Source organism: Ochotona curzoniae, unplaced genomic scaffold (assembly GCF_017591425.1).
Source record: "Ochotona curzoniae isolate NIBS_2020 unplaced genomic scaffold, NIBS_Ocur_1.0 contig_3622, whole genome shotgun sequence".
Taxonomy (NCBI): Eukaryota; Metazoa; Chordata; class Mammalia; order Lagomorpha; family Ochotonidae; genus Ochotona; species Ochotona curzoniae.
The window spans coordinates 2,792,295-2,807,830 of NW_024465926.1; the positions used below are offsets into that span (position 1 = coordinate 2,792,295).

Here is a 15,536-nt window from a genome sequence, read left to right on the forward strand (position 1 = left end):
GTTCGTGAGGGAAGGCCAGAACAAGCAGCCTGTTCTCACACTGAGGTCAACGCCTCCAGGAAAAGTCCCTTCTGCCAGTCTCCTCCTGTCCATGGATGACATCCAGCGGGATTTCACAAGAATTGTGGTCATTTTCTTTCCAACAGTTCTTTATTTCAAGGGCTACTGTTAGCTGTCCAGATACCTCCAATTTCCTGGTAGCATTTTTTAAAATGGAAACTTCTGCAAAAATGATTCTCTCAATGTTATGTTGTATGTTTTTAATATTCCATTAGATTTAGTCTACTTATCTCTAATTTCAAACCGTACCATATCATTTGAGGGCAGCAAAAGAATTTTCACAGGCAAAGTCCAGTTGTGGGATAGCGTATTTATCAGTTGCCTCAAAATGTCATCTAAATTCGCATTCCATATTCTAAGATCTGTGCTGTTTGCTTCATCTCGAAGAGCAAAACATCATACCCACCCAACTATCGCTCCTAACATGAATAAAAAATGTGCTTTATCTGTTCGAAGCCAATCTCTCTGAGGAATTTAAATATCTCCCTCTTTTTTCTTTTATTTCTCATAAAATAGCTCCAGGAGAAACCCATCAGTGACATCCCAGCCAGCCACTCACAGAGATACTGAGCTGAGCCAGGAAATCAAATCCGATTTGTAAACCAAAGCCAAAATACTGGTTTAGAAAGACCCACAAACACGGGTGGACGACAGACCTGAGGGAGCTGACCAGCTCTCACAGACTCCCGGTCCTCTGTGTGCAGGGTTCTGGGTGGCCTGGAGCACGGGACCTACTCAGGCTGCCTTAGGTTCCTCTTGCCATGAAGAATACAAGGTCCCCCAAACTCACAGAGAATCACACGAGAATCCCTGCAACACACGCAGCCCCACGCCTAGCTCACAGCCGGGCTCTAACCCACGTTCGCTCCTGTTCTTAGTGCTATCACCACTGAAGAAGGACTTTTGGGTGCACCAAGTTTGTTTCCCTCCTCCTGATTCCCTCCTCTCTACCTCCACTTGTCGTCTTCTTTTCCATCCCAGAAAGCCTCTCTGTCTCTACATCAGCAATGAGCCAAACACGAGCCACAGGTCAAACCTGGCCCACCTCCAGCTTTCCTGAATGAAGTTTGGTGGAACGCAGAGAAGCGCACTTGTTCACGTTGTCTGTGACTGCACTTGTGCTACAGCAACAACGCTGAAGAGCTAAAGCAGCAGCTCCAACGTCCAAGCACCCTCCACTATCTGCTCTTTATGCTTGTCTTGAAAGAGTCTGCAGGTTACAGACCACAGGCCTCAGTTCAGGTCCTGCCACGGCCAGCTTCTTCTGCAGCCCTCTGAGACACAGGGGCTTCTTCGGCTCCGGCATCATTGTGATCCCACCAATTGCTTTGCTGGAGAGTTTTTCCTATGCTATGTAAACACCATCAGGGTGGCCATCGACACAAAAACCTTCATAGCTCCAGGTCAGGGGAAGTGGGGCCCTCACTATATGCAGGTACAGAAGGGTGGGGAAGATGGGGTTTATTGGAGGACTCTGTGTCTTGGCTTCAAATGGGGTATGAAAAAGGGGTGGGGGGACAGAAGGCTATGTAACAGGTACAAGTTGCACAGACCTTTCCTGCATTTAGCCGGACAGACACCTGCCTGTGCACACTGAGTTAGGATGGCATATGCAGGCTTTCATTCAGGCTCTGCGCCTCATGTACCCACCATAGAGTGGCTGGTATGACACTCAACAGAGGGGTAGGGGCTTCACACCTCAGCCCTGTGTGGCACTTGCACCCCGACAAGTGACATCTTAGGTTTTGAGGATGGCAGGTAAGGTGGGAGCCCACGAGCCCTCTGCTTTGTCCTCTGGTTATTCTTTCAGAAGTAGATCTTGGGACACAGATTCAGGTGCCAAGAGACTATCCAAGAGATGATTCCAAAAAGCAAACACGAGGCAACAGGTGAAATAAGAAGTGAAACAGGAAAGAGCCAACAGATTGAGCATGTGACTGAGTAGCCAGACCCACTGGGTCATCTGGGAGGCTGGACCAACCAGGACGCTAAGTGGTTCTGCCCAAAGAGTAAGGAAGGGACCTTGATCTACCAGTCCTGTCTCTCAGAGGCTGAGGCCTGCTCCTGGAGCACTCACTGTCTGGGCAGGCAGAGCAGGGACTGCCCGGCAGATGGCTGTGGGCTGGAAGAAGCACCGATGTGAGTAGTGAGTTCTGGAGGACCTCAGTGGACTTTCCAGAGGCACCACTGTGTCATCCAAGCTGAGCCAGAGGGTGGAGCTCCAGCCCACACCAGTCAGGCAGGCATGGGGCAGCAAGGGTGGTGTCCCAACTCACCCCTACTTGCCCACTCTATGTGCTCGCTGCTTCCCTGCAGAGCCCTGATAAGAAGACAATGCAGACCTTACGTGGTAGACTCTACATTTACGAAATGTACTTAGTGAATGCCTTGCCAAGCAAAACATTATTTTTAAATTAAGTAATAAGATTCTTGGTGGCCAAATTTTATTTAAAAACAAGGATGTCTGAGCATGTGTCTTTAGACAAGATGGGGCAATTCAGGGAGCTGTGCCCCAGGCAGAAGGACATTAGATATTAGCAAAGGAGTTCAGTTAAGCATACCAATTGCCTTTGGAAATGTTCCCTGGATTCTCTAATTCCCTTCCAAAAGAAGTGACTAATGATCATTATATTCCTGTTAAGAATGGGATTAAGAATGTGCACTCCTTAATGCTGCCTCTAAACCCTTTTAAAGGATTGGGTCTTTCTAGTCAAATGTTCTTTGAAAGTATCACTGGTTCCAAATGGATTTGGCTCGAATTTCCCCAGGTTCTTACACCTACTCCTCCCTTACTCAGCCAGCCTCTGAGCCCGAGTGCTTTGAAGGAGGCATGTAGTGCCAGCTTTCTCAAGGAACCCTGGTGAACAGAGACAGAGATGGGAGCGAAACACTGCTTTCCGTGATACGTGCATCATCAGGATGATAGCCAACAAGGATGAGAAAAAGGAAGATGGAAGGGCAGAATTGCCTGCAGAAGGCTGGGAGGTCTGCAAGGGAGGAGGTGACACCGTGGACTTCACTTCCCTTCAGCCAAGGAAAGAGCACGTGCAGATGGGCTTCCACATGCTTCCTGTGGCTGCGTCATGAACCGCCCCATGCACGGTGCTTTCAAGGGACTGTCAGTGTTTATCATAGCAAACAGTGGATGAGAGTTAGAGGTGTCGAGGTGTTCAGCCCTGGGTCCAGGGTTCTTGAGTCAGAGTGGGAGTGGAGGTGAGATCGAGGGGCTGTCTTCGATGACTGAGTTGGGAGGACAGTTCCCAAGAGCTCACTCACCTCACTCCCACTGCAGGTGGTCCCAGCAGGTGGCTGCGGTCTATCCCCACACAGGTTTTTTGGGAAGACCATCTGAGCATCTCACAGCATGAGGTATGGCTTTGTTCATGGCAAGAAAGTAACCCTAGGCTTGGAATTTGAAGCTACTAATCTCGTCATCTTGTGGAGTCCAGGGAATCTCATTGGCTGCTGTTGCATCAGCGGATGTCAAGGCCAAGTCACTCTGTCTGGGCATGTGGGGGCTGTGGTAGAAGCCACTGTTTCCTGCCTGCACCTGCTTCAGGTCAACAGCAGCATCTGGAAGGCCTTGTCCTACTAGAGTCCAGAATGCAAGTTATAAACATCTGGCTTGTCTCCCACCCTCATGCCAAAAGAAGTTGTCAGGAAAACCTACTTGTTCTCTCGGCCTATCCAGGGTAGGGGACAGAGGGTCCACTGAGTCCCCTTGGGGGCATTAATCCATCTTCAGCAGGAAATCCGCTGTGTTCTGGGTTCAAGAAAACCCTCCAAACTGCTTCATGCACAGCAGGCCCTTGGAAGAGAGGAGCTGCCATCTTTGCAGCCTCAGTTTCTTTCTGAATCAGTGACTACCCTGGGCCTGCACGCTGGGCCTTGGCACCTCCTGGGCTTTCTGATGGGAAAGTGGAGGGGAACTGGTTAAGCTTCCTGAACATGTGGGACATCTCAGAGCAAAGAACACAGGAACTCCGGGGATGAGTTTGATAAATCATGGTGGCCGTCCTTCAGCTCTCTGCCAAGATGCTTTTCCTCGAGACAGCTCAGGCTTGCCGTTAGCAGGCAGCAGGACTGGGGAGCACAGGGGCAACAGGCCAAGTCCGGCCTCTGGCCCTTCAGCACGAGTGTAAGCCGGGTGTAGTGGTCACTGGAGACACGGCAGCCCCTGGAGTAAGGTGGGCAAGGCAATGCTCCAGGTCTGAGGGGATCCAGGACAGACTGGCAGAGCTCTTGAGATGACAACTCAAGGTGGATGCTGTACAGATTCACCCGCACATGTGGATACTGTAACCCCAGGGAGAGGCCAGGATGGGAATCCTCTCAGTTCCTGCCTGTCCCAGTGAGCCAGAACCCAGGGAAAGAAAAAACTAGAGTTTATTACCCTGGGAGTTTGCTACTGAGGAGAGAGAAAAAAATAAGCCTTTCAGAAGACAAAAGATCTAAAGAAATTTCATTTTAGTTCCCACTTTGGAGGACCATGAATAGAGATGCCATCTGTTGAACTTCAACAGTCATTTCTACAGCTGTTCCTTACAAAGGTCAAAAAAAAGAACATTGCTGAGACACACAACTGGAAGATGTCTATAGCTGCCTGCTGGAATTTGTGAAAGGAAAGGCAAGCGACTGGCCATGTAACAAGCACTCTTGGCTGGGGAAAGCCACGACGTGGCCATGCCACTTAAAGGGACGAGAATGCTTAGGACTTTGGGACTGTGTTTTGACAAGATGCACCTTGGCACAGTCTTCAGGATCCTTTCCTGACATCTGGGATGCTTTGCTTGTGCGCATGCCAGTACTGGCAAAGCCAGCCTAGTGGTCCGACTCCTGCTATTCTGAGATCAGCCTGGCTCAGGTATAAACCAGTGTCTGGACTCAAAGGTGGTACAGCTGTCAGTCCTGCATCCCTTCTTACAAGACTCGTTCCTAACCTTGAGGCCCCTGCCTCAGGATCCTGATACAACTCATTTTTAAAATGATTAATGGGTTGGGCCCTGTGCAGCCTCGTGGCTAAAGTCCTCTCCTTTCACACGCTGGGATCCCATATGTACACCAGTTCTAACCTCAGCAGCTCCGCATCCCATCCAGCTCCTTGCTTGTGAGTTGGGAGGGCAGTCAAGGACAGCCCAAAGCCTTGGGACCCTGCACCCAGGAGGGGGTCTGGAAGAGGCTCCTGGCTTCAGATCAGCACAGCTCTGGTCATTGTAGCCGCTTGGGGAGTGACCCAGCAGATGGAAGATCTTCCTCTCTGTCTCTCCTTCTTTCTTTATATCTGACTTTCCAATAAAAATAAAATAAATCTTTATAAAAATGATTAGTAGAACTCTACTTTGATTATACAAATAACACGGGCCACTACATCCAAAGTAGAAAATACACATGGGTACAGGCACATGGAGTGGTTGTCCATGGCGCTGCTAAGCACGTGTTTGCCCTGACTGGCTCCATCGTTGGGAGGGCTGTCAGTGTGACTCCCACCTTGCAGAGGCACAGTTACAGCACAGGGCCCCGCGTTACGGCCATGGGAGAGGAGTACTTAGTCCCATGCAGATCCTGATCCTGGCGACTGGCTACTCAGGCTGATAACATTCCCACCTTCACAAAGCTGGAAAGCAACAGAGCCAAAATCCAATCTCAAGCTACCCGGACCTGAAGGCTGTTGAACCAGATACCCAACTCCAGGAAAACAAGATCGCCTGTCCTCCCAGCATGAATAATCCTAAACACATCACACCGATCCTTGTAAACCTAAACTAGGATGATAAATAGAAACAAGGCAATCAGAGTTCACATGGCAGTTTGCAGACCACTTGTCAATATATTGGGAACATCTTTCCATATCATTAATTATTCTATCACATCACTAACATGATATAATGCAATTCAAAGAAGGACCAAAACACAATTTACTGACCAAGTCCCCCATATCTGGAAATTCAATTTGATTCTTGGCACACAGACCCAGCAAAAGCCCTGGTTGTTTCATCTTTGCACACAGATTTGATTATGTGAGATTGTTGGGTCAAAGGACATTAGAGACATTTTATTGTTTTTGCCAAAATACCCAACATGTGAGTTGTGCTGGCTTGCATTTCTGTCCTATGGCAGTGGACAGCCTTCCTGTAACAGACTTGCAGGGGTCACCCGGGCTCACAGATCTGTAACGAGGTGGTGGCCCACACGGAGTGGGCACCCAGCTCAGCGCCAGACGCAACCAGAGTTGCATCAAGTTGTCACAGTGTTCTGCTCTCCTGTGTTGGAAAGGAAGCTCAAAATGCCTTGCAAGTAAGTCATGTCACGACACCAATTCACAGAGTAGGAGAAAAACACACAGGCTGTGGAGCTGGGCTGATACAGGGCCCACCTGTCTAAGTCTCCATCTGTACAACCTGGGCACCTTACGGACCTCATGATGAAATTAAACATGAAGCCGTTATTACTGTGACCGGCACATGGTGACAAGCAGCAGATGGTCAAAAATGGCATCTCAGCTTCTTTACTATTCTGCTGCCACTTGAGGTTCAGCATGTGTCAAAAGGGCAATGAGGTGTCTGATAAAATTCAGGGAAATGCCCAAGCCTGTTCCAGGACGTTTCTTTCTGTCCTTAGGTTGTTGTAGAAATCTCTGTTTCCCCTTAAAGACTCCTGTGGAGCCCTTGGAACTGGGGTGGGCTCCCCTGTTCACTGGAGGTCCTCATGGCAGCTGGTGCTGGCGTAGGCAGCACTATGTGGGTTTAAGACTCTGCAAGGAAAAGCCTCTGGTCTGGACCCACTGCGGGTCCCTCACACCCGGCTGCCTGCTCTCAGGGCTTTGACAGAGAAACCCAGCATCTCGTCCGTGTCTAGACAGCACTCTCTTTTTCACTATGTGTATGCTGAATTAGGTGATGAAATTACTGTAACAGAACTGTGAGTGAAGAATTTAATGCCCGTGTCTGAGGTTATCTGTTTCCTAATTCCAGGGGAGATGGAATGTGCTGCCAGAAAAAAGCACAATTTAGACACCTAGTCCCTGACCTGCCTGCCGTCCCCATAATCACGTTTCAAGGGGACGATTAGTAAGTAGGATTTAACCTTGTGAGCAGACCTGAGATACAGAGCCACGAAGCCACACAACAACGAGCGGTGAAGCTGGCACTATTCAGTCATTTTGACCCATGATCTAAGAGGTCAAGGTCAGCCAGCTCTGGTCCTGAGGTCAAATTCAGCCTGCTGCCTGTTTCATGATGGCTCACGAGCTGAAAATAACGTTTTACACATGTGATGGTCACATTCACAACCAAAATACCTACAAAGAATCTCAATGTTGCCTGCTAACACTCACGGATCAAAAGACTTCCTGGCTGCCTCCCAAAGGGTTCTGGCCAGCTCTAATCCCCAGGTGACCCTTGTAACCTGAAGTCCCTCTCCCTATTGAACATGGCATCTTACTGCGCTCATAACTTGGAGAACGCAGAGTTGTTCTGCTGAGCCCGAGGACAGGTAGGGCCGGTGAGACACCTTCAGCACATGGGCATGCAAAGACGGGTGGACATGCTCTGCTGCCACTTGGCCTTCCTCCAGATGCGGCTCCTGGTCACCTTTCCCGAGTTGCCCTACGTGGGGCAAAGCACAGCTGAAGGCACACCTGGTCCTCACTGGATGCCACGGCACAGCACCTCTCCTGGAGCGCCGACCCTCTTCAATGCAGCAGGACGGAGCTTTCTCCCGCCCACTGCTGCCAGTTTGAGGCTGGAACTAAACCAGGAATTCTTCCTCAATGGGAAGGGACTTTTCTGATCACCGAAGCGACAGTGTTTAAAACAATGTCATTTCAGGACAGGACTTGGAAAAATCTGTCCATGAGGCAAAACCTGTGTTAACGTGCTAAATATAGCTTTGAGTTGATAAAAGGAAATAAACAGCTTTTTGAAGAGAACAGCTTTTTTTTTTTTTTTTTTCCCAAAAGTTACTCAGTTTTGGGGCCTGGCTAAATTTAGCCTAGTGGCTAATGTCTTGCCTTGCCGGTTGCTAGGATCCCATATGGGTGCCAGTTCCTGTCCCAACTGCTCCATTTTCCATCCAGTTTCCTGCTTGTGGTCTGGGAAAGCAGTGGAGGATGGCCCAAAGCCTCGGGGCCATGAACCCGCATGGGAGACCTGCAAGAAGCTCCTGGCTCCGGGTCCCAGGTTCCAGGCTCCCAGCTCCTGGCTTCCAAACAGCTCAGCTCTGGCCGTTGCAGCCATTTGGGGAGTGAACCAGGGATGGAAGATCTTTCTCTCTGTCTCTCCTTTCTCTCTTATATCTGCCTTTCCAACAAACAAATAACTAAAATTAATTTTTAAAAATAAAATAAATACATAGGTAAATAATTATTTTTTAAAAAGTTCTTCCGTTTTCTAGGGTACTTCGAATAAGAGAGAAATTTAAAATGACCACAAAAAAAAAAAATGGAAGCACTCGAAATTCACCGTTGCTCTGCATTTTAAGATTCCACTAAGTAAAAACCAAAAAGAAAGAGAAATCTTAGAGAATTAGACAGATGAATCCCTCTTGATGACAAAGCTAAGGGTCTCTTGATTCCACACCTGCTGGGGAACCACGCCTCATCTAAGGGTTACAGGGACGGAGGAAAGGCAGTGGGCTGTCTGTTAACCCCTTCAACAGGTTATGAAATTCAGACTCTGGCGGGGAGCCCATCCCTTCCCTATACAGACCGGAGATCCCTGGGGCTCGGTGTGCACCACAGTGCTCCCCTCTGAGCCACAACTCAGCTGCAGCTGTGCCGAGCACACTTACGTTTAAGCTCCAGTGATCGCTGGCGGCCCCATTTATGTTAGGTACAGTGGTAGCTCTTAGCATGGCACTGGAAGCCCTTGGCAATCCTGTTCCAAATCCCCACCCTTGGCTGGCATCTCTGGTGCCAGCCCCACGTCCCACCCATTTCAGAGCAGTGCAAGTGTGCCCCGTGACTTTGTCGGTACCACTGCTTCCTCATACTGTCTTCCCTGCGCTGGCTTCAAATCCTGCAGGGTGCAGGCCAAACTGCATGCCTGGGTGTGTTGTCACACACCTGTGCTCCTCTCTCCCAGCACAGCTGGACCTTTGTTCTCTGCATCCACACTGCCCCAGATATTCAGCAGACACTTGGGGGTACTCAGCTCTTGTCTCCAGATAGCTCTTGCTAAAGTTTGGGAGATGGACTACTCTGGTGTTCTGTTGGATGGTTCACCCACTTATCTGCTGGGTGGTTCAAGTATAGATGCACTTTGTGGGAAAGAAAGAAGTTTCTGCTCTTTCTGCTACTCCAGCCTCACTGTCCGTCATGAACATGTCTAATCTCAACTAAAACTTATGGAATGCTTATGGAGATAGGGCCTGGGTTGTCCTCACCAAAGCAGATGGGGAAACTGAGGCTTTCATGGCTAAATGCCTTCCCCCTAAACTCTCACGAATCAGCATTTTGATGGAGCATGCCCTTGGCCAGCCTCTCAGACCAGGCTGCTGTCAAGTCAACATCATCCCGGGGAATAGACCCAGCTGCACTTGGGTAGACCCATGGGCCCAATCTGAGAACACAGAGGATGTGGCCAGGGTTGGGTTCCTAAGACTCATCAAGGCCACCCTCCAGACTTATCTATAGTAGAGAAGTAGGAAACACAATGAGAAAGCCCGTTATTCTCTCCAGCCCTTGTCACCTGCAGGAAGACCTTATTCTTGCATCTGAGTTTTAGACCCCAGGACACGGAATCCTGTCTCGAGAGCATCCCAGTCTGTCTTCTTTGCTGACACAACAGAACAAGTGCAATTTGTACAGGATGAGTCACCATCTGTGTTTCATTTGCAAGGATCATGTGTTATTTTAAAAATAATAAGATGATCTATTTACAGCTATGTTCCCTCTCCCCTCAATTTTCTCAGCAGCAAGGACTACAAAAAACAGAGAAAATTATCCCAACAAAATATTTATGAATAAACAGCTTGCAGAGATGATGAGGCTCCCACTATATAAATATTTCTGGCACCGCCCAACCAAACAAAGACAAAGAATTCTTTCTGACAGCATCACTGAATTGTGTGTAATTAGTGCCAATGTTTTAAACATGATGATAATGAGAAAAATATTAGCAGTAGATCAGAAGGGCCTAAAAATATCTGTTTTCCTGAAGCGTGACTACTCTTCTTACCTTCCATTCAAGGCACGGCAAGAAATGCTACCCCTTAGTACTATTTTTCCAAGTTCTGACTTGACACCATCACCTTTACACATTTCGTTTGTGCATCTGTAGAGGTGCAAACCTACACGATAATGTTGGCCATGCACCATTTTGCCCAAGCACACTGTTCTCGCTTGCCTTCCAGGTATGCAGCCCTGTCGCCTGACTTCTGAGCATACAGCATCACCCTAACAATTCTCACTTCTCTTCTTAGACACATTCAAGGATTCCTGATCGCTTAGAGCAAATAAACGTGCACGAGTACAAAAAAAAGTCCTGATGTGACACTTAAGCAAGGGAAGAAAGAAGAAAATTCTCAGTGCTCACACTTGACCCGAAAACTGGAGTTACAAAGTTTCAGAAAATCTTTCATCGGCTGAAAATAGAAAATAAATGGCATTCATGGTTCCAATGTCTTTAATTGCAAGTACAATTGTACCGGCAGGCTCTCACTGTCTTCAGATGATCCTGGAGACAATACACAGCTTAAGGTAAAGGCAAATTCAAAGAAAGGAAGGGCTTGGCTCCAACTCCTTAGGAAGATGAACGATAATTTCACAATGGGAATGTTAAGATAGCTTTTTAAGGGCCTCTTTTGGAAGCTCTTTCCATTTGGTGGGAAAAAAAAACCCTGGCCATTAGCTACTCTGAGCAGTTGCAAATTGTGGCTGTGTTCAGAAACGTTGGCAGATTTCTGCTGATGAATTTCTGTCTCAAGGCCAAGATGATCAACTAAATAAACCATTTATCAAACACTAGAGACCTTTAACTGACTATTTGTAGCACAGCCAGACATAGCTTAGAAATGTAGAGATGCTGGAAATAGGTGGCTAAGTACCACAAAAGAAAAGAATAAAATGGTGTCTCAGATGACAACACTTTCATTAGGAGGATAGTCAGCCCTTGCTTCTTCCCATTTCCCCAGTGCTTAAGCATTGGTGCAGGTCCACCGGCTCACCCCATCTACCAAGGGGACCAGCACACTACTTCTTAGAACCTAGTTCTTGGCATGGGTAGGCACAAAGGAATATGTCCATTTATTAGATGATTACACAAGGGTACGACTAAGTGCTCAGCTTAGATAAAAAGCTGTTTCCATACTCAGGTTAGCATGAGAACCTTGAAGATATCATGCAGTCCCTTGCCTCCTGTTGGGTCTTCCTTGTGAGACTGACTCATGGAAGGAAATGTATCACACCAAAACCAAAATGGACAGTGGTGTCACCTGTGCCTGTGCCAGCCCATGGGTCTCTGGGCCTCCCACTCCCTGCATGTGGAGAGACACATGTGGGGACGTGGTATTGCTCAGGTGACCAGGAGCCATCAAGCTGTGTGTCTGCCCAGGCTCAGTAGCCACTCCCGGGCAGGAATCCCTGCCTTGTCTGCTTTCATGAACTGCCCTCCAGGGCTCACATGTGCCATCACCTGCACGGTGAGAGGATAGTGAAACATACTTAGTGCCCATGGAAACCACAGTGAAGCAAGCAGGGTCCCAACAGCAGCCTTTCCTTGTAAATGAACAAGGCACAGTCCTTAGGAAAGTTTCTACACAATTTGCGCAGGAGTAGGCATTATTTGCTTTAAAAATTTTTTTTTTAAAATATACATTATTTTACTTGAAAGGAAGCGGGGAGGACAGGGATACAGTGAAAGAGATCTCCCCCATCCACTGATTTACTCTCTAAGCACCTGCAATACTCAGGGCTAAACTGATCCAGGCCCCAGCCAGGAGCCAGGAGCCAGGAAGTTGGTCTGGGTCTCTGAGGTAGATGGCAGAGACCCAATCACCTACTGCCTTCCTGGGGCAGTATTTGTGGGAAACTGGAACTGAGAGCCATAGTCTGGAAACTAACCCAGACACCCGATGTGGCATGCTACTGTTCCTATTGTTCTAACTGGTAACCAAGCACCCAGGTAGGGTACATGTCTGCTTCTAGAAGGAAGCTTTTAAAACCATTCTGAAGACAGCATGCCTTTTTTTAGAACTCAAGGGAAAATAATTTTATGATCCCATTGCAGGAGACTGCCACATGCACAAGGGTCCCAGGAAGGGTGCTGGGTCCCCCGAGGCAAAAATGCTGCAAGCCACAGACGACACCATGGCCATTTGGGAGTCCTGCCTGATCCCTCGGCACACATGCCAGGCAGGAGCCAAGGCTCCCGGAACAGGTCCATTCCCCAGACGGCACCTGTGTCACCTGAGTTAGCCCTGAAATCCTGGAAACCCTCATGGAAAAGTGACACTCTTCATTTTCACTGATTTTCCAATTTAGGTTAAATTGCGTTTATCTCTTTTTGGAGTTTGTTTATGTACTGTGACTGGGAAAAGCTTCACAGTTATGCACTTATTGCAACTTAGCAAAAGCCCAGATGAGAAGATCATGAGTAGGAAACCTACTTGCCCCAAGATAAAGTTATAAAAGCAGATCGATAGGTGTATTAGCACTCTAGCTTGCAGAGACTCAGAAAATATTTTCTTTCAGAACAAAGTGAGGCTGTGATGGAGAAATCATAGTAGCTTATCTTTCCTCTGTGAGAAAAACTTGAAAAACGCGTTGGAAAAACGTACTGCTATGCGAGACACTCCTGTGTGTCTTCATGCATGTGTGTACGGGGTGTGTGTGTGCGATAAAGGTGTGTGTATGGGGTGTGTGTGGGTGCGGGCATATGTGTGGGTGTGAATGGAGGTTATACTGAGAAGTCTCATGACTTGCTCAGAGATGAAGGCAATGGGGCAGTCACAGGGGGGCGAAAAAAGAAGACAAAAGGCCCAATATTTTTCCTATTTCCCTGTTTTCTTAATTAGAAACACCTGTATTTTCTAAATGACAAGCACAGTTCCAACTCAAACTTCTTTTTCTTTATCTCAGTAACTTCCATCTCCATCTACTGTCTCATGTCATTCAAGCGTAAAATCTGCTCTTGGGTTTCTTCTTTTATGCCGACCAAACATATAAGTGGGTTTCTCTGGAGTCTTCAACCCATGTGAGGCAGTGGGGACACATACGTGTACAAGACTAGTCTCTATTCTCAGGCAACTGACAGCTTCAGGCAGCAAGATCAAGAGAATTTTCTAGAATGATGGCAGTGTTGTATATCTGCACAGCTCCAGACAGCAGCTGTTGGTCACGTGACTGCTGAGCACCTGAATGCGACCAGTATGCTAATGCCTACAACAAGCCCAATTAATGCAAATCACAGTTTAAATAACCATATGGAACAAGTGGCTGCTGGACGGGACAGGACAGCCTGGCAGAGGGTGGACAGCCTTAGCGCAGGATCTTCTCCAGGGCACACATGAACACATCAGCGCATGTGGCAAATGCCATCCAACAGCTCAAGGTAAGTGGAGTCAGAGATTGGGGACAAACAGGATGGTGGGTGGCTCGGGGCGTGAGGCTCAGGCAGCTTCTTGTGGGTGGTTGGTCTGACCCAGAATCTCATCAGAAGACACGGCAGAGAACAGCAGAGGAAGGAGAGGGGACAGCCTAGCCCTCTTAACACAGAGGGAAAACGCACAGGAAGTGTTGGGAAGCACAATGCCTCCCGTGCAGCAGAAGGTCATGGGCAAGTCCAAGGTGCCCGAAGCCAGGAACAGGGACTTTGAGAATGGGTTGCAGGGATTATGGGTGGACAAGTGTCTGCAGCCAGTTCAGGCGGTGCTGTGCGAAAGGCCCAGGAGTCTTCCGCCTGAGGAAGCTGATGGTAGATTACGAGCTGGACCCAAAACAGGAAAGGATGCCAGAGAGGGACAGCCAGGCAGAAGCCAGACGAGGAGGGCATGCGCTCCACCCAAGGGGGCCAGCAACCACCCAGCTTCAGCTGACTGCCCCATTTCCCGCACCTGGTTACACACATATGGAAACTGGGCACACAGTTGGCAGAATCTCTGATTTTGCAGAAAATCCACAAATGATACTATTTTTCTCTTAACAAACATGAAAGCTAAATATTTTGATTAGCAACTAACTGTGCTGTACTGATTACATTGGGTTGATACCCATGTCTTGGCATACAGGTTTGGTGCACCTGTCGCTGCCACGTGGCCTGTTCTATGAAGGCAGGTGCTAGTCCACAGAGTTGGTCCAAAGCAAGAGCTGGCCTGTGGACTGATTAAGTCTGGGGTAGCTGTTGTATGACACGTGACCTGGAAGATGAGTCTGAGCTCACAGACAGCCCTAGGCAAGTGGGAAGGGGGAAAGGGGCTGCGGTGGGAGGGCTCGTGGCACAGCCCCTTGCCCAGGGATTCCCACACCCAGCGGGGTGAACACGTCTTCTCCACCTTTCCAACATAAACGTCCTTGGCTCCCACACTGTCCTTTGCGTGAAAGCCTCGCTCTATCACCCTGAGAAGGAACACGCGTTCCTCGCAGCTTACCTCTCGGTCCAGCAGTGCAGGCGACACCACGGTGACGATGTCTCCCTTCTCCGGGTCGATGTAGAACATGTTGGGGGATGGCTTGTCAGGCGTCTGCTGGCGGATGTGGTATCGCAGTAGGGCATTGTCGGTGGCAGGGTCGTCCGCGTCAAAGGCTGTCATTCGCATCACTGTGGTCCCTATGGGGGCAAAAGGAGGGTGGGAGACCGTTACCGAGGGGTCACTCACAACCAGGACCCATCCCCTCTGGCAGTGGCCCTGGTGTCTGTTGCCAATCACTTCCCAAAGTCAGCAAAGCGAGCCCTGCCCTAGTGAGCTGTGCTGTTTCAGCGTTTCTGCCGCCTTCCCTCCCGCTCCATCACACGAAATGCCAGGAAGCCTCTGCTGCTCGGCACGCTGACAGCTTCATTTTCCCTCTGCTGCTGGGCTGTGCATCCACCAGTGCTCTGCCCCTGGGAGCCACGGTCCAGGGTGACGCTGGCCTTCAGGGTTCACGCTCTGATGCAGCGGGCCTGGGGAAATGCACATGCAAAAAGGGACCTGCCGTGGTGCTCAGGCACGAAGGGCATGCAGGGCACTGAGAGGACACTGCACCCCCCATGGTGCTGTCTCGCCTGGCCTGGGTCTGGGAAGGGTTCTAGGTGTGGACAGGGAAGAGGTGAGGAGTGCTGAGCAGGGTCAAGAGGGGGCCTGACGGAAGGAGGTCCTCGGGTGGAAGGAAGGGGTAGGAATGCCAGCTGAGCACCTCGCAGGAGGCAGCCACACTTCAGGTATGGACAGGCCAGCACTGCCGGGCTCTCTCAAAGTAGCAAGCACACGTACAGCACCTAATTCAGTAACTGGCCTGGGGGCTCCGGGCTCAGGCCAAGGGCAGACATCGCTGTCCGATGACA

The 15,536-nt window shown here is 49.2% G+C and overlaps 1 protein-coding gene across 1 annotated transcript in view; it reads right to left on the reverse strand.

The window, feature by feature from the left end:
* Nucleotides 1–15,536, reverse strand: part of CDH13 (cadherin 13) — a 1,068,624-nt gene that overhangs the window by 147,285 nt on the left and 905,803 nt on the right. The window contains exon 8 of the mRNA XM_040982306.1: nucleotides 14,644–14,822. Coding sequence (XP_040838240.1) covers nucleotides 14,644–14,822 — 179 coding nt within the window. The remainder of the gene's footprint in view (nucleotides 1–14,643; nucleotides 14,823–15,536) is intronic.